This window comes from Ceratotherium simum, chromosome 29, assembly GCF_057802395.1.
Source record: "Ceratotherium simum simum isolate JZ-2026a chromosome 29, ASM5780239v1, whole genome shotgun sequence".
Lineage (NCBI taxonomy): Eukaryota > Metazoa > Chordata > Mammalia > Perissodactyla > Rhinocerotidae > Ceratotherium > Ceratotherium simum.
The window spans coordinates 15283641-15301216 of NC_141928.1; the positions used below are offsets into that span (position 1 = coordinate 15283641).

The 17576-nt window shown below is 57.1% G+C and overlaps 1 protein-coding gene across 13 annotated transcripts in view; it reads right to left on the reverse strand.

Annotated features, from left to right (window-relative positions):
• Positions 1 to 17576, reverse strand: part of DAB2IP (DAB2 interacting protein) — a 169612-nt gene that overhangs the window by 34496 nt on the left and 117540 nt on the right. Inside the window, exon 1 of one of the 13 annotated variants that reach the window (XM_087419164.1) lies at positions 12134 to 12615. The exons of 9 other annotated variants lie outside the window; for them this stretch is intronic. In XM_087419164.1, the coding sequence (XP_087275290.1) occupies positions 12134 to 12285 (152 nt within the window). In that variant the 5' untranslated portion in view covers positions 12286 to 12615. Of the gene's footprint in view, positions 1 to 6484; positions 6858 to 7155; positions 7448 to 12100; positions 12616 to 17576 lie in introns of those variants that run through there. 3 more of the 13 variants (XM_014782114.2, XM_087419165.1, XM_014782116.2) reach the window with 3 other exon arrangements.

Consider the following 17576-nt stretch of genomic DNA (forward strand, 5'->3'; position numbering starts at 1 on the left):
AGAGGTCAATTCCAGCTCAGTCACAGCTGTCCCCACATGCACCAGGCGGGTTTGGTTTCAAAGGGAGCAGGCACCCTGTCTCTGGAAGCACAACCAGGAGGTGGGAGACCCCTTGTCGACATGCTGCAGAGGGGATACCTGCACCGCTGGGGGGTTGGGGTAACAGGTCAGGCAGTGCACACAGGCAGGCAGTGGAGTGAGCCCAGGAGTAAAAACACACAACACACAACACACAACACACACCCACACCCACAGCTGGGAACAGGTAGGAGGGCAGGAGGGCCTAGTGTCAAGGGTGCCTGGCTGTAGGAGCAAATCTAGTCTCCAATCCTTATAAAACACACAACCTTGAGTACTTTTAAGTCATTCAACTCTCCAGGTTTCAGTTTCCCCATCCGTAAGTGGGGAGAATGACACACGTCCCTCACAGGGTTTGCTGTACGGATCAAATGAGATAATGCAGGTGAGATGCTCAGGAGAGGAGCGTACACGCCAGCGATGACATCAGTCACTCGGGACAGTCCAGGCCTCTTTCGTCTGTTCTATTCACCCGCCTCATGGCAGACCCCACCGCAGGAGCAGGGGTACAGCCATGAACCAGGATGATGGAGGACGTGCATGCTGTTATCAAGGCTGATGTTTCTAGCGCAGGTGACTCTCCCAACACTCGGGACTCCCTAGGACATTCTGTTCCTTTCCTCTGACCACTCACATCCCTTACTTTCTCCATGCCTCAGTTTTCCCCATCCACAACACGAGGACAAACTACATCTACCCAAATGCTCCGGGGTGCCTCAAAAAAAAGCCCCTTAATTTCCTGAAGTGAAAGGAAGAGAGAAGAGCATGACTAGGGGGTGGGCAGTAGACCCTGCTGAGGGGGCCACTTTAGCCCCTCTGTCTGTGACTCCCGGGCACGAAGTCCCCCGACCCAATCCCCCACTCACATGCCTGTGTGGTCCCATGCCACTGCCCAGCTAAACCAGGCCTACGAGAGGTAGAAATCCTGGACAAAGCTGGCCTCCATGGAGGAGGTGCCCACCCGAGGGCTGACAGGACCTGCGGACTCTGGAGTCAGGTCAGAACATGCCAACCATGCTTCTGCCCATCACACCCAGGCAGGTCCAAGGAGCTGTGCTGGAAATCTCTGCCCCGGTGGAAGGAGCGGGTCCTGGAGCACAGGCAGGGTGAGGGCGCCGACCTCCTGGGAATCGAGCTGCAGGACACAAACAGGGCAGCACCCCCCCAGGACATCCAGCAGAGCCCTCTCTCCCCAGGCCCAGCCTTGCCCTGCTGGCCTGGGAACCAGCTGCTGAGAAGGCCAGCGCCTGCTCCTGGCCCAGCTGGAGTCCCAGGAGAGGGGAAAAGAATGCAGCCGCCCAGTGGCCCCAGGGCCCTGGGGAGACAGAGCCTGTCCTTAAAAGGCAGGGAAGCTGGCCGCTGCGCCTGGGAAGGCTTCCTGGGATGACAGGGCCTGGAGGCATGGTTCTCTCAGTCCAAGGTCCTAGCAGTCACTGGAACCACCATGACCCCGTCCTCATGCACATACTGAGCCTCGGGCTGGGAGGAGCCTAGTCTCCTGCCCTCACCCTGCCCCTGGGAGCCTGTGCTTCTCCTCGACACTGCAGGGCTGAGCTGGCAAAGGAGGCTCCACACGCGGGCAACCAAGACAGGAGGACAGCGCAGCTCATCACATGCCAGGGCTACAGCGCAGCCCGAGGCCTGGCTCCCAGGAGGTGCCCCACGTATGCTGACTGAATGAGCGACACTGTGGCAGCCTGGACTTAACAGCCACTTACTAAGCACCTACTCGTGCCCAGCTGTGTGACAGGTGTTCTTACCGAGGTACGCACATCATCGCACGGCCTTCTTCCAACAGCCCTGCACCAAAGGCATCACCCCAGCGGAGAGGTGGGAGCAGGAACTCAAACAGGCCCAATGAGCCTGAAATCATGGGACGACCTTCCCTGGACACACTCCAGTTAATCCAAAGGGTTGGAGGAAGGAAGCTTTAGGACACTAGGGGAAACTGAGGCTTGGAAAGACGAGTAGCTTGGCCAGGTCACAGGGTCCGGGAGTGAAAGCTGGGATCCTGGTCACCCTCTGTTGGACAGTCCTAGTGCCTCCCTCTTGCTGGCCAGGCCTGGAGGCCCAGCATCCAGTCAGCCCAGTGCTCCAGCAGGGCCCATCCCTCTCACCAAGAGGGAGAGGAAGAGCCCGGCCAGGGAGTCCTGGACTCCTGCCCAGGTCTACTCTTAATCTGCCTGTGACCCTGGGCCCACCCCTCTTCCCTTGGACCCACAGACAAGCTGCCTGACCATGAACACACTCCCTCCTCTTTCTAGGCTGCTGTTCCCTCACCTGCTGAGCTACTTCAGAGAGCGCCACAAAACCCCAACACGTCAACTCCCTCTCAACATAAGGGATCCCATACTAACTACCAGGACTATTCCTACTGCCACTACCACCTGTAACATCGTCACAGTGACACCTCACTGCTGCCTGCTGGCGACTTGGGCCACAAGGCTTGGGGAGGACCAGGTACGTAGGGGTGCTGGTTCTGGGCCCGGAACAGGAGAGTCACCCTCAGCATCCTGACCAAACCCCCTCCCTACCCTTTCCAGTATAACTGTGCAGCCTAATGGAGTTTTCAGAAAACACCTGGGAACACATTTACCTCTCCACATCTTATTTCTTTTTTGGGGCGGGGGGCAAGGGACACACAGAGAGAGAAGAAACAAAAAACTTTCCATCTAATCCCCCAAGTCACCCTGCAGCCTGAATAATTTCAGGTTTTTAATCAATAGCTGTCAGACTTGTCAAATTACTTTGGGGACCGCAAAGCAGTTTTTAAACATTCATAAACCTCAGTGGAACAGCGAAGTGCCCTGAATTTTAACAGACGAGAACCTGAGGAATACTCATTGAATAGGATGAGATTTGGGCAAATCGAAAGTGAGTTGAGGGCTAAGTGTCCCTCTTGCTTCTGAGTGGGGACAGCTCTTCGCCCCCTCCCTGGTCCCCAGGAGAAACCGCCACACCTGGCCTGGCCGCTGAGCAAGATTAGGGAGGGTGACACCCCCAAACCCTAAGCCTCCCAGCCCCAGGAACATAGCATCCAGGGCTCTGGCCCCAGCCTCGTCTGCCACAACCCTGACTGGCCCTCTGCCCAACTGCCCTTCCCCAGCCTCTCCACTCAGACAACTCCTGAGCCGGTTCAAGGCCCTGGCCGGGGTGTCCCCTCCCTGTGAGCTCAGTCTGTGCCTGTCTCCTCCTCATACTGTGAACACACCATGCATCCCCTTGGTCCCAGAGATCCCACCGCCGAGTGTGGGACTGGTTTCTGACTGGTTCCCCCACCCTTACCCAGGACCATAAACATCTCCAACAGCTGCTGCAGGCCCTGGGGACTCATGACCCAAGTGGGGAAAGATGATGAAATAAGAAAAATGCGCTGAAAACCAAGGGCTTCTACTCCCCAAGGAAGCCACTTCCCCTCTGGCCTATCTAATTTCTCCCAGCTCTCCACCTCCAGGAAGCCCTTCTAGGCTCAGCCAGCCCCCCCCCCCCCCATAGAATGTGAGAGTGGGGGCAGAGGCAGCATCTTCTTCCCTTTCATCTCCTCTACCCAAGACCCGGGCGCCACGCCATGTGGCCTTCTAGTGCGGTGCAGGCCGTTCATGTTAGGATGACGAGGTGATCTGGGAAATGTCCTTCCCCCATCCCTGGTCACCAGGCTTCCTGCCTCAACCAAGTACCAATCACTTGTCCACAGAGCTCCTGGTGCCATACTGGTTGATGACTGGTCGAATGTGGTAAGGCCTCCTTCCTTAAAAACGAACACATGTAATAAAGCCCCGTGACTTTGGTCAAATTAATTGACTTGTATGTCTGTTTTCTCATCTGAAAATGGGGACGACACAGCCTTTGGTGCTACAGGGGTAACCTGACATGCAGCGAGCCCTCTGACCAGCCCTCTCGGCCTCTCCCGGGCATTCTGTCCCTTCTGCCCCGGCAGCACTTCTCTGGAGGCTCCTGGCTTCTCCTGGGCCCACTGACATTCCCAAGGTGCCTCTCACCCCGCCCAGGAAGCAAAGCCTCCCAGCCCTCCCCGCACGTGGGCTCTCAATAGGCCTCTCTGCCAACTGACCCAAGAACCCAAGCCACTCCACCCACTAACCCCAAGAACAGGCTGCAGCGTGCTGCCATTTTAAGTAGGCACCTCAAAGTCCCCATTTAAGGAGAGATGGACACATCTGGGAACAATCGCTGGCACCCTAGGTTCCAGCGCCGATGCTCACCTCCAGCCCTGCTGTCTCTTCAACTCCAGCCACCACTGGGGACAGACGGGCTTTGTGGCCTCAGGCAGACAAGAAGCAAAGATGGGAAGGAGAAGGGGCGCTTGGCCGAGGGAGCACAGACCTCAGGGTTGGCCTCTCCTGCACCTTGGCTTCCTCGCCTGACAAATGGGCTGCCCCGACCTCCTGCCAGAGCCTGCTGGAGGTCTGTTACGGGCTGAGTTAATCCTGCACCTCAGTACAGTTACTGAGCACCTGATGTCAGGCTGAGCCGAGGGCCTTGGGGCCCGCCTCCCCATTCCTCCCAAAGCCCGGAGTGTGGGAGTCCCTGCGGGGCATCAGTGCTCTGCTTCCCAGACTGTAACTAGCGGAGACAGCCAGGAAGGTTCAAAAGCAGCAAAACAGCAGGAAAGGGTGGTTGCCAGCAAGCCACAGCTCTCAGAACACCAGCAAAGGCAGAAACTCAGAGAAACGAAGTCAGAGAAGACTGCGGTGTGGCTGCTGACTTCCTCCTGCTCCTGGGGACCATGCCTCAGCGACATCTGCGGCTCTCCGGGACCTGCCTCACACATCGCTGCGCGCCCATGCACCTGGGAAGTGCACGAGGCAGGCACTGGCTCTGCATTTAGTGGACCCACGGCTCTGACCCTCACGCAGCCCAGCCGCCCAACTACAGTTAAGGAAACTGAGGCACCCAGACCTCCAAGGGCTTCCTAAGGCCCAGACAGTGTGACAGACTCCAAGAGCCCACCCTCTTTTCCCACCCCACTATGGCTGACTCTAGGATAAGCTAGGCCTGTCATTTGCCACGTGGCCCAAGGGATTCCAACCAATAAAGCCACACACTTTAAATACAGCTTCTAAGGTACGTCCCAACCCAGCAGCACAGGCCTGCTCAGCCCCGTCCAGAGCCAGTCACACGGGGCTGCCCACCTCCGCTCAGAACACTCCTAGCAGCCAAGTCCCCCTTATCCATCAATGTCCGGCTCAAAGATCACCACCTCCATGATGCCTGCCCCAGCAGAACTGACAGCTCCCTCCAGGGTTTGCCCCAATGCACCCACCCCGAGTACACCAGGAAGCAGAGGCTCAGAGAGGTCCAGCAGCTTGCCCAAGGTCACAGTCCACAGGCACCAGGGCAGGGCTGGAGGCCTGGAATCTGGGCTCCAACTCCAAACGCTCTGCACTGTCTGTCAATGCCTTAGGCTTTCACCAAACCTACAGAAGTCACGTGATCAAATGTATCCACTTTCAAGTAACTTACAGGTATCCTGGGTCACCAGAAGTGTACTGAGCCCAGTTTCTGTCTCCTTCCTCTGTGTGACGCTGGGCAGATCATGTCCCATCTGGAACATGGTGGGAAGGACCTCTAGCCAGCCCGAGTCCGATCCATCGCCAGCCCCCCCACAGCAGTGGTAGTGAAGGGGGTTAGGACCAAGGGACGTGGAGACTCGGCTGTACCAAGCCAAATCCCTGACTTCCCCAGTAATCACTGCCATAAAAGAGTGACCTGGCTCCTGACAACTGTTTCAAATGTTTAAGCTTGAGCAAAACACACTCCAGGCCCAGACACAGCCTTCCTGGTCTTTTACCACCTCAGCCTGCCGGCCGACGGATCAGGAATGACACAGGGAGGGAGAGGGAGGGAAGAAAGGAGTCCTGCTGGGGGTGGGGCTGGGGGCGCTGGGCCAGAGATGACACAGCCCCCAAAGCCCCGCACAGCCCCACCCAGCCCAGCTCAGGGTTCGGCGACTCCGAGCAAAGGCCAAGCTCCTCAGCTCAGAAACTTCCCAGCAGTTCCCAGCATTTCCCGGTCATCAGAGGAGCAGGCCAGAGGGGCCATGGGGGCTGGCTTGCAGAAAGGAGTGACTGACACTGATTTCCTTTCTTTTTAAAAAATAGAAACAGCAACAACACTTCTCGGTTTCTCCTTTTTCGGCGGGGCTATCCTAATTGCTTCCACATTCTGGGCGGGCTGTGGATGTCTGCAGAGGAGCAGACACAGGGTCCCTGGGGAACTCCTGAGCCCCTCCCAAGGCTGGGCAGCTGTGACAGCCCCTCTGACCGGCACTCCCCCCCATCCCACTGAGGTCTCCCTGGGCCCAGGAGGCTGGTCGGCGGCCCTGCAGCCTCCCTCCTTCCCAGCCTCCCTCATTCCAACCTCCCTTCAGGTCACTCAGGCCACTCACCATCCCACAGCGCGGCCACCAGGCTCACCAGGCTGGGAAACCGAGGGGCCAGACTAGCCACCCTGTTGCCCGCTGTCCCCACTCCACTCTGGTCCTAGACATACCACTGCGGCCCTGGCCACGGGGACTAATCACGGCTAGTTAAACAAAGGCTAAGTTCCAACTCTTTGTAATGTGCTTTTAAAGGGCCAGTGTCCCACTCGGGGCTGCTGGGGACTTAAAGGCACAGATCTCTTTTTCTGTACAGGAAATAAGACAGCAAAAAACCAAACACATCCCCCAAAAGTCATGATCAGATTGGAGGCCTTGGACTTCTAAGGAAGACTTTAGACAAAATGCAGAACAGTAAAAATCCACATTTCACTCGAAGGTCCCAAAGAACCCCAAACAATGAGGCTGCATCTCCAGAGCAAGAGCAGGAACGGCAGCCGTTTTAAGCACTATGTGCCGGGCACGGCGCTCACGCTGCCCAGCACCGTCTCATTATTCCTCACAACCACTCCACAGGACAGGCAGCACCTTGACCCCGTCTCACAGGCAAGGAAGCTGCGGGCAGAGGCTCCCAACGCACCCAGGACTGCACACAAGCCTGCAGCAAGGCCAGGGCACGCCCACGTGAAGCCGCCAAAGCCAAGATTCTTCCTTCTGCCTGCTCCCGCCCAGACACCCACCTGTTACACATCCACAGCATCCTTCCTTCATGGGGAAAATGTAGGGCGTGAGGATAAGGAATCATTTGTTGCAGATGCCCAACCACTGGGCTTTCAGCCTGAGACTCAAAACCCTGTGAGAGGTTCTGTTCCTTCCCGCTTCTTACAGATGAGAAGACTGGAAATCGTGACCTGACAATACGAAAGGGGACTGACAGACAGACGCTGGGTAAAGCTGAGGCATGGGAAAAGGAGGGAAGAGGAGGATGAGCGGGGAGAAGAAGCAGGTCTGCAGCCTTGCAGGGGTGGGGCACTTGACACCCAGGCCCTCAACCCTTCCTGGACAGGCTGTATGGCCAGAGGAGGGGGCAAGTGAGGGGGGCTGGGGCAGGCGAGGGGAGCCATCATTCCAAGCCCAGGGCTCAGGCAAGCTGGCCAAGGTCTTCCACTGTCCACAGGAATGGAAGGGCTGCAGGGATGGGGGCTCTCCTGGGGCCCTGAGGCTCCAAGGGTAGGCGGGGCCTGCCGAGCTGCTAGATTAGGAGTGGGCAGGAGAGAAGAAAGAAGAGACTTGACCACCTGGGCCTCAGAACCTGGTCTAGCAAGCCGTCCAAAAAAGGTGGGCCATTTCCTGGCTCCTGGAGTGGCTGGGCACGTAACAGGTGCTGTACGGCTATCCTCCATCAGAAAGGGCAAGGCCAGGCGGAGTCCTCGGGCCTAACTCTGGGGGCTGGGTCATTCAAGGGTTTACCATCCTCCTTCTGTTTCTATGGAGCCTGGCAGTCAAAGGAGCTTAAAGCTGTGTAGCCTGGTGCTTAAGAACATGGGCTCTGAAGCCAGACTGTCCAAGTTCAAATCTGGGCTGGGCCACTTGCAACCTGTGTGTTCTTGGACAAGTTAAGTCACCTCTCCAGGCCTCTCTGTTTCCCCCTCTGTAAAATGGGCAATAATAATGATAGTACTTAGCCTCACAGGGCTGCTGTGAGGTGTCAATGAGTTACAGAACAAAGCCTGGCTCAGAGTGAGCACTTAATAAAGGCCAGCCAGATTAGCTAGAGTGAAGGAGGCTGCCCATGATATGCTAGGAGGCACACAGCAGGAAACTAGCATCCGGGGTAGTGACCCTAGGCAAATCACTTCTTTCTCTGGGCCTCAGTTTCTTTCTGTAAAAAAGAGGGGGTCCAATTGAGACCCTCAGTGACTACCAGGCAGGACCATCCTCTAGCACCTCCCAGATGCACTCCCTGCCCCAGAAGGAGCCAGGCCAGAAGGCCATCAAGACTGAGGAAGGCTGGGTTGTGGTCCAAATCCTCTGAATCCTGCAAACAACCTGCCTCCACTCTGCCCTCAGGCTAACTGGGGTCAGCTGGGTAAGGGAGGGACTCAAGGGTGCAAAGCCACATGGCCTGTCGGGAGGCAGCATAAGGGGCCATCTCTCCAGGTGGAGCCCAGCCCCACACCGGCTGCTCTGGGTCTCGTCTCCCCACTCCCCGGTGAGCGGGCAGGCCCTCTCCTCCTCAGGTGTCTCCCATGGGCGGTGCTGCAGCGGAGCTCGCTTTCCCGTGGGGGGTTCTGCAGCAGCCATACAAGCCACCCCACACCTGCTGCACAAACAGCCTCCCAGAAGCTGGGGGCTCCCTTGGCCCCAAGAGCCCCCAAGCCTTGACCAGGTTCAAGGCCTGCCTCATTCTATCTCCCTGGAGCCTAAAGCAAGCAACTGGTGTGCGTGCTGAGGGAGGGGAGGGGGTGTGGAGCCCCAGAGCAAACAGGTGGTTAGGAGGCAGGAGAAATGCCCTGTGGCTCCGGCAGACACATGGCCACCATTCCTGAGGGGCAGTGGGAGAGCCACGGGGTTAAGTGGTCAGTGAGGGGTGGCCTGATTGGGGGTTTGCAGACCTGTCCAGCAATTCTGGTTGGGTTACTCAGCAACTGTGGAACTCTGGGCAAGTCCTTTCACTTTTCTGAGCCTCAGTTTCTTCCTGTGTAACATGAGGAAATAACACACTATCTGCTACAGATAACATTTAAAGACGCTGGCCAACCACATGCAGAGAAAGCCTTTAACAAACTACCTGGGAGCCCAAAGACTCAAATATCTGAGAGTCATTCATTCAACAGATATTGAGAACCCACCTAGGGATCAGCAGATCTCAGGTTGTCCCCAACCCTACACTGTCCCCCCAAGCCAAACACATTCTAAACTCCCCCCACAGCCAGCCTAGCCTTGGGAGAGCTCAAGGTCCTGGCCACCAAAATATCCTGAAAAAGACCTCAAACTTCTCTGGAAGCCAAACACACAAAGGAGCCTTCCAGAGCAAAGCCAGTAGTGTAAATGAGCCCAGCTCCACAGGCTCTTCTTTAGGGGCCTTGAACCCAGAGAGAGATGGGGCAGGGAGAGGGGGCGGATAGGGTCAGGAGACTCCACATGAGCTAGAAAGAGTGAAACACGATAGGGCAGGTAAGAGCTCAGAGAGCTGTTAGAGCTCAATTTGGGGAGCCCACCCTAGCCCTCCAAATCAGAATCTCGGGGGGTTCTGCTCAGAGGATCCTGATGCAAGCCCAAGGCGAGACCCACTGGGTGAGCCGCTGGTAAGTGAGCCACCGGAGACGAGAACAACTGAGCCCCTCACGTGACCCTCCTCAGCTTCCCAGACTGGCCAGTTCTCCCTGCGCGTCCCTGACACTGCTGCCTCCTCTTCTAGTCACCTCTTTCTATTCAACACACCTGTCCTGACCCCAGCGGTTCTCCTCAAGGGCCCTAAGGGCCTCCAGGGGGCCAAAGCCAACCACCGTTTCTGTCCTCTCCTCACTCGACAGACAGCTGGCTCCCTCCCTGAAACGCAGGCCCCCCACTCTCGGGCGTTCCCCCTCCCTCACAGGCCACTGCTCTCCTCTTCTTTTCTGGTACCTCACCCTCTCTCCTCCAGGTGCTGGAGTTTCTCAGGCTCTGACTTGGAGGCACTCTTCAGGATAACTTCCCTTGGGTGATTTCATCCACTCCAGTGTGTTCAAGACTCCAGCCCTCCCGCCTCTGAGCTCCACAGTCACATATCTAAAGGCTGGCCTGATGTCTCCTGGAGGCCTCACAGAACCTCCAGCCTGACTGAAATGCCCCAACTGGAGCTCCGTCTCAGTGGCGAAAGCCAGGAGCGTCCAAGCCAGGACCCCTCCCTTCCCCTGCCTTCAGAATCCACTCCATCAGCAAATCCTACTGCTCTCTCCTCCAAAATCTCTCACCCCCGTCCACTCCTCGCCACCTGCCCTGGCGGCCTGACCCCGCTCCCCTACTCCCTACCAGGGAGTCAGAGGGGCCCTTTAGAAATGCAAATCGGCTAGAAACCCTTCAATTACTCCCTCCAGCACTCCGAATAAATCCAAACTCCTCCCCAGGTGAGGAAGTCGGCAGGAGTGGCCGGCCTACCCTCTGACCTCATCCAGCAGCCCCCACCCCCCTGAAGCCTCGCTTTCCCGCCTTGGGGACTTTGTACCTGCTGCTCCCTCAGCGGGAGCTCTCGCTCCACCCCCATCTCCGAAAGGCGGCTTCTGCTGTCTTTTAGAACTCAGTCCTCCCCACCCCCATTACTCCCCACTGAAACACTTGGCTTGTTTCCTTCACAGCATCTTGCTCATTCAGCCAGCAAATGTTTATTAAGTGCAAACTATGTGCCAGGCACTATTTTAGGCCCTGGGAATCCAGGTGCTGAACAAAGCAGACGAGAAGCCCTGACTTAACGTTTCAGTAGGGGAATTTCACCCAATGTGGAATTACTTATCTGTTTCTCCACTCATTTACGATTATCTGTCTCTCCTGCTGGAAGGTAAGCTCTGTAGGGCCAAGGGCTCTGTCGTATTTCTGCGTCTTAAGGGAGGGTCTGGCACCATGTAAGAGCTCAGTATTTATGAAATAAAAATGCAAAAACAAAAAACAGGGCAGCAAAAGAACCAAACCCAGAACGAAACAAGAGTCAAGAGTCGAGCCCTGGCTGCCTGCTTCGGCCAATGCCTCTCACTGTAACGCCTCAGCCTTTCGGAGGGACAGGCTGGATGCACGAGTGGCAGCTGTGGTTAACTGCTGGAGAGCAGAGGGATGACTGACGGCCAGCACAGTCAGGGAAGGCTGCCTGAAAAGGTGAAGTCTGAACAAGGGCAATCCCCTACCACGCCCCACCCCCAATCTAGGGAGAGAGAGGAAAACAAATTTGTGTTTCAGGGCTCTGATGTTCTTTATTCTAGTTGGAAAAAAGAAAAAAACCTTGCTCCAAAAAAGTCTTTACTTTTTATTAGTGTCTGGATCAATACAAGTTTTAGGAGTAAAGCTTCTCTCCTGCAATACTAACCACCAGAACAGGCTAGGATTATTAAATCTGTCTCCAAGAGGCAGCGGCTGGGAGCGCCAGCAGCTCTGCCCTTCTGCTCACCTGCGCTGGGAGCCCCCGGCTAAGGGAACAGCAGCCTGAGGACCCTCACCGGCTCCGCAGCCGGAGGTCAAAGCTGCCTCCTTACAGCCCACTTTGCCCACCCTGCCAGGACCCTGGACCTAGACCACCTTTCAGGTGCCCCACAGCCTTGCTTGCTTCGTTCTGTTCAGCCCTGCGTTCATGGGCTTCTCTCCACCACCCTCCCATGACTTGAAGCTCCTGGAGGACAGGGCTGGATTCCCTGCAACCCCAGCCTCCACCTTCACTCATCCTCCTAAGCCCCTGGGGGCGTCTCCCATTCAGTCCCCGGAGCCAGCCTGAGGGCTGAGCTGCTCAGAGGGGCCCGGGCGACCTGTTGACTGAGGCAGCACACCAAGGAGGCCCTGGTGGGACTGCCCTGCTGCAAGGGCGAGTGGGGCCCAGGCTTGGCCTCCTTGGAGAAACAGCCCCACGCCCTCCAGCTCTGACCTACTCCCATTCGAGGCCTGCCCACCCACCTGGGAGGAAGTTTCCTGAGTCCCCTTCCCCCCACAGAACCACCCACAGACCTTGGTGACTGGAGCGCAAGCTTCTTGACTGACCTGGGTCTGGGCACCAGGCACCAGGGAGCCAGATCCGGCTTGTGAGGATGGCCAGGTCTCCACAGAACAGCTCCTCCAGCCCGGCCCAGGATACTGCCTAGGTTGTCACTGAGGAGTCCAAGGCCACAGAGGCCCATTCCCGAGGATGGCATCCACCCAGGTGCCTCTCCTGGCCAGATCAGGGGACCTCTCAGCCCCGGCCGGCATCTAAGAAGTATGCCTGGGCGGGCTTCCCCTTCCCACAAAGCACACGCCAAATCTGTCTTCCAAGTTGAAATTTCAAAAATGACTTAAAAAAACACAGTGGTGACAACATCTAGAGATTTCCGGGTCCTCCTGGGAACAAGTGGAAAATTACAGTCTTCCAAACAGGTAACCACATGGCACAACCTCCAGGGCCAAGAAGTCTTGAAGGACGCCTGAAAACAAACACTCGCTTCCAGCCACGGCAGGTCTCCCTCCTGGGGCACCTGGGCAGGGTGCGGGCCTGGGGCATGCGACTCTGGGTCAGGGAAGTTGGAAGAGCCCCAGGGAGGTCCCTTCCAGGCTCCTCCCTAAAGTGCTGACCCCACCCAGGGTTATATGCTGGCCGGAGTCCCGCCTCCGGGCCTTTGCACTTGCCAATTCCTCTGCTGGCTGTAGCTCCAGGCAAGGCTGGTTTTTCCTCATTCTGGTCTCAGATCAAATGTGGCTTCCTAGAAGAGGCCATTGCTACCACTCTGGCTAAGGGAGCAACTTCCACCCCCGCCCCCAAGTTATCACCCTGCTTCACCTTCCTCTTAGCACTGATCTGAAATCCTCTAGTCTGGCCAGGCTCTTTCCCCACAACGAGAATGTCAGGTTCACACGAGAACAGGGGCCTGCTGACCCTGGTCAGCCAGGCACAAAGTAGGCGCTAACAGATGTCTGGAATGAATAAACCTATCTTTCTGGCTGGTCTGAGACGGGCCAGCCAAGCTGTGTTAGTGGGAGCGGGGGTACCCGAAAGACTTGGGGGCGCGCCAAAACAAGCTCTCCCCTACCCGGCTCCCGCAACTCCCGCTCTGGAGCATTCCAGGCTCGCCCCGCCCCGCCCCGCCCCGTGCGCTCTCCTGGCCGGAAGCGGCCAGCTGGACATTCTGCGGCCAGCTGCCCCCAGCTGCAACCGCTCTCGGCTCTGAGCTGGGGCTGGGCTGCTGCTGCGCTCAGGCCGCCGGGGGCCACCGGGCAGGGGCCGAGGCCCGGCGCCGCCCCCGCCCCCAACAAGGGCAAACACCCTCCCCCACACTTCCATTCAACGATTTTAAAATGCCAACACAGACGGAGGTGCAGACAAGGCCAGGGACTTGCCTACCAGGGTCACCCGGGCAGAAGGGATGCCCGGCCGAGGGGAAGCGGGGCTCCCGACGGCCCGCCAGACTCGGAACTAGATGGCGTTCCCCTAGCTGGGAAGAACGGGGCTCCCGGGCACAGGCCTGGGTTCAGGTTTCCCCTCCTGTAGGAAAGCACTATGTCCTGGGCTGGGCCAGCAGGACGGAGGGGCAGAGAGGAGGCCAGCGGGTGAGCAGGTGAGCTGCCCAGGTTTGTGAATGCGACAGGGCGACGGGGTCAGACAGACCCGGTCAGACCCCTGGGCCCCAAGACTGCCTCACCCGCAGGGAGAGGCATCCTTGGTCACGCTCACACCGCCCTCACTCAGACGCAAACCGCTCTGGGAAGGGCACGACCAGCCAACCTGACGTTTTGCCTAGGGTCATCCCCTTTTCCATCCCACAGAAACGTCTTCCACTTATCGAGCCTCTACACACACGGGGCATCGCACCTCCTTCCCTCACAGCCACCATCCGCAGGGGCTCATCAAGCAGAGGCCTGGGGCCCAGAAGCCTCCACCAGGGTAGCTGCTGCACAACTTTCCAGTGCAATGGGATTAGGGATCCAGTCCCTCCACACAAATAGGGATGAACTGGCGGGTGGGAGCATAGGGCCCCTGCCTGGGTCCTGTCTACTCCACGGCTTCTACATCCAGAGGCATCGCAAGCCCATGGCGGCTTCAGGCTGCTCCAGTCCCTGAGCAAAAACTGAGCTCCTGCCAAGGGCCAGACTGCCAGGCACCCACTCTGCAGGCAGGTGGGACTCTGCTGGGGCACCCGCAGGGCTGGCGAAGAGGTCCAGCTGTGGCCGCACAGCAACCCCTAACCCGGGAGGTACTGCACCCCACCCCCTGCTGTGTTCTCGCTTAGGCTCAGTCCTCTTCTGGGTGGGGGGGGCGGATCCTGACCACAGGTAATCCAGCAATGCCCGCCCCCTCCATCTGCATCTGCACACACCTCCAAAGCGCAGGGGACCCCTAGCCAGAGGAGCACTTACAGCGCTTCCCTTCCTTCTGAGGCGAGGGCATAGCTTCATCTGGGTCTATGCAATCTGCCTCTTAATAAAACTTCAAAACAGGGCAGAGGTGAGGCTGTAGTAACAGAGAAGCCCTGGGGCAGAAGCAGTCCCTTTGGCTCCCAGAGCAGCCTCAGCACCAGGGAAGCAGGGAGCAGAGCCCATCTCTGAGCACTCTTCCAAGCGGCAGGACCCTAGCAGGCCGCCCACTTGAGCTCAATAATGGCAACAAACTGGTACGGCAGATATTGTGACCACTTTACAGATGAAGAAATCAAGTCCAGAGAAGCTTAGTTACTTGCACAAGTTGACCCAGCTTCATCTGAAAGTAGATGTACCTTAGCCCAGACAACCATTTGCACCTATTACTGGTCCCCTCTTGTCTCTCTTCCCAATTCTAATACCGCCTCCTCCTGGAAGCTTTCCCAGATTTCCCCCAGGCAGGAAACCATCCCCACTGTTTGATCCACACAGTTCTAATATCTTGTTACAACAAAATAGGCTCCTATGACAGGGCCTCTGGCTCCGCATGACAGCTGTCACAGGAGGGGGTCACAAGCTAAAAAGAAATAAGACTGTTTCTGGGGGTCAGAAGATGTATGTCCCAAGTCAGGCTCCTACAATCGTCAGCTGTGTGACCTTGCATAAGATGCTTCCTCTATACCCTTCTAGCCTCAGCGCAGAGAACTGCATAACCTCTTGCAAGCTCCTTTCAGAGTCATCTTGAATAATATGTAAAAGTAGGGAGTGAGTACACAGTGACCATCCTTGGCCATGCGCAGCTGGGGGATTTCAGAGGCTGCCCTGATCCAGTCGCTCCTGGTTCCAGCATCTCAAGTGACCCAGACCTCCCTAACCCTTAGGCCCCACCCCCACTGCACACTCCTCACCTTTACACCCTCCCCTCCAGCCACAGGCCCTCCTCTTCCCCGTTGCACACCCTGCCCTTTCTCACAGCCACAGCCTTGCTCCCACTGATCTCCCCTCCTGCCCCATGTCCAATTCTCCTTCACCATTCAAGGCCCAGCTCAACCATCCCCACCTCAGGGGAGCCCTTCCCAGTGTCCCCAGGCACAGGAACCAGTGAGCTCTCTCCCTCTCTCCCTGAATTCCCAGCCTGCCTCCCCCTCTCCGGGTCCTGCTGCCTGCCCTGTCAGGCCCTCCTTGGGGTCTATTCATCTCTGGTTCATCAGGTCCTGGGACTCAATAAATGTGTGATGGACAGACAAACCCTGCAGATCAGTCTTCCAAAAGCTCGGAGCCCAGACATCTCATCGTCTTTCCGATCTGAAGGTGTCTCACCAACTGGGCTAGGCTCTCTGGGGGACTCTGGAACCCTCCTCCGTCAAGAAGCTTCTCATTTTCTGGGGTGCAAGAGAGCCAGCCTCAAGATCATCAAGGAACACTTCCAGACAATGCTTGTACATCCCCTTGGGGAGAGACATACTCACATCCCGGGAGGGAGGACCTTTCCTGTGACCACACTCTCCTCTTTCTAGAGGCTGTGCAGAGGACCAAGGCCCTTTTAGGGCTGCCCAGAACTGCCTCAGCTAGAGAGAGGTGCTGCTGTCACCCACTGTCTCAGGATGAGTCTGCGAGATGGAGGCAGGCACAGGACCGAGCAGGGAGGGATGCCCTGCACAGGAGAGTCAGCCCCAGGGTTCATGGACAAGGGCTTCTGAAGAGCCCACTGCTGTACTTCGCTGAAGGCGAGAAACAAACTTGGTGTTAGACTGAGGCACAAGTCCGGGTAGCCGTTTCTGTGCGCCCCAGCTGTTAATTTATGTGAGCACATCTATGCTTGTGCAGTTTTATCATCACCAACAAATAACAAATGTGTCCCGGCACCTGCCATGTGCCAGACCCAGTGCTAGGTATTTTACATACATTATCTCACTTAATCCTCCAAAGAGCCATAGGCTGTGGGTATCCACAGTGACATATTCCTAAAATGAAGGTGAAGCACAGAGAGGTTGGAACAGCTGCCCACGGTCACACAGCTAGTTACTGGTGGGAGCTGCCATTCCAGGCCCCTCAACAATCTGGCCCCAGCCTGTCTTTCTGGTCTGAGCTGCCAGTGCTCACCATTCCAGAGCCTCTGTTCTCTGTCCCCACCTCTTGAGCTCCCCACTCGCCTTGTTTTGTGATGTGCGGGGTGGTTAATGTAAATTGCCAGCCTGCAGCTTCCCAATTCCCTCCCTCCTCCCCACATGCTCCATGGCCTCTGGCAGCTCAGACCCCCTCCTTTCTCCCATTAGGCCAGCCAGGCTCCTGCCCCTCTCGATACCTCCTCCCTTCCCACTAGCCTGATTGCATCACCCCACCTGCCAGGCCCCCTGACCAGTGTCTCATGGTAACGACTTCAGCTGGCAGAGAATCCTGGAACCTTTTCCCCTACAGTGATGTTGACACGTTTGCTCAAAAAATGTAATGTTTCCATCAAAGCATTTAGGAGGAGTCAATTCCCACCCACGTGACACCTCCTCAGAAAAATATAGAGTAAATTTACTCGAATAAGCAATGAGACATGGTCAGCGTTTCTCTTTCTTGGCTGTCACGGTGCCAAGGGCTGGGCAACACCCAGCATGGTGTTCCCAGGCCTGAATGCTCTCAACGGGAAGGGAGAGGGGACGGGTACAGCTTGTGAGCCTGTGACTGCTGGCCCCTATTGTACGGTATGCTGGGTCAGCTTGTGGTCGGTCCCCCTCATCCCTAAGCCCCGCCCCCAGAGACTCTAGTTCCACTGACCGGGCTCCCACCAGAGCCTAGCTTCTGTGTCTCTGACTAGGTCACCTACTGCCCTGTCCCCAAGTCCTGTCCCCCTCCCCACCGGAGTGCAGCCCTGCCCTCACAACTGTCACAGGATACCTACACCAGGCCCAACGTGCGAGTTCATGCACATGCCCCCAAATTTCACCAAGTCCTTGAAAGGTCAAAGAATTCAGACCTCCCGTGACTGTCCCCTTAACCACCCCTCCAACCCCTGGGACCAGCGATGGAGATGCAATGGGGGGATCCTGCTCCACCTCCAGCTTCCAACACTGCCAAAGAGGAGGGCCAATGCCAGGCACTATAACCT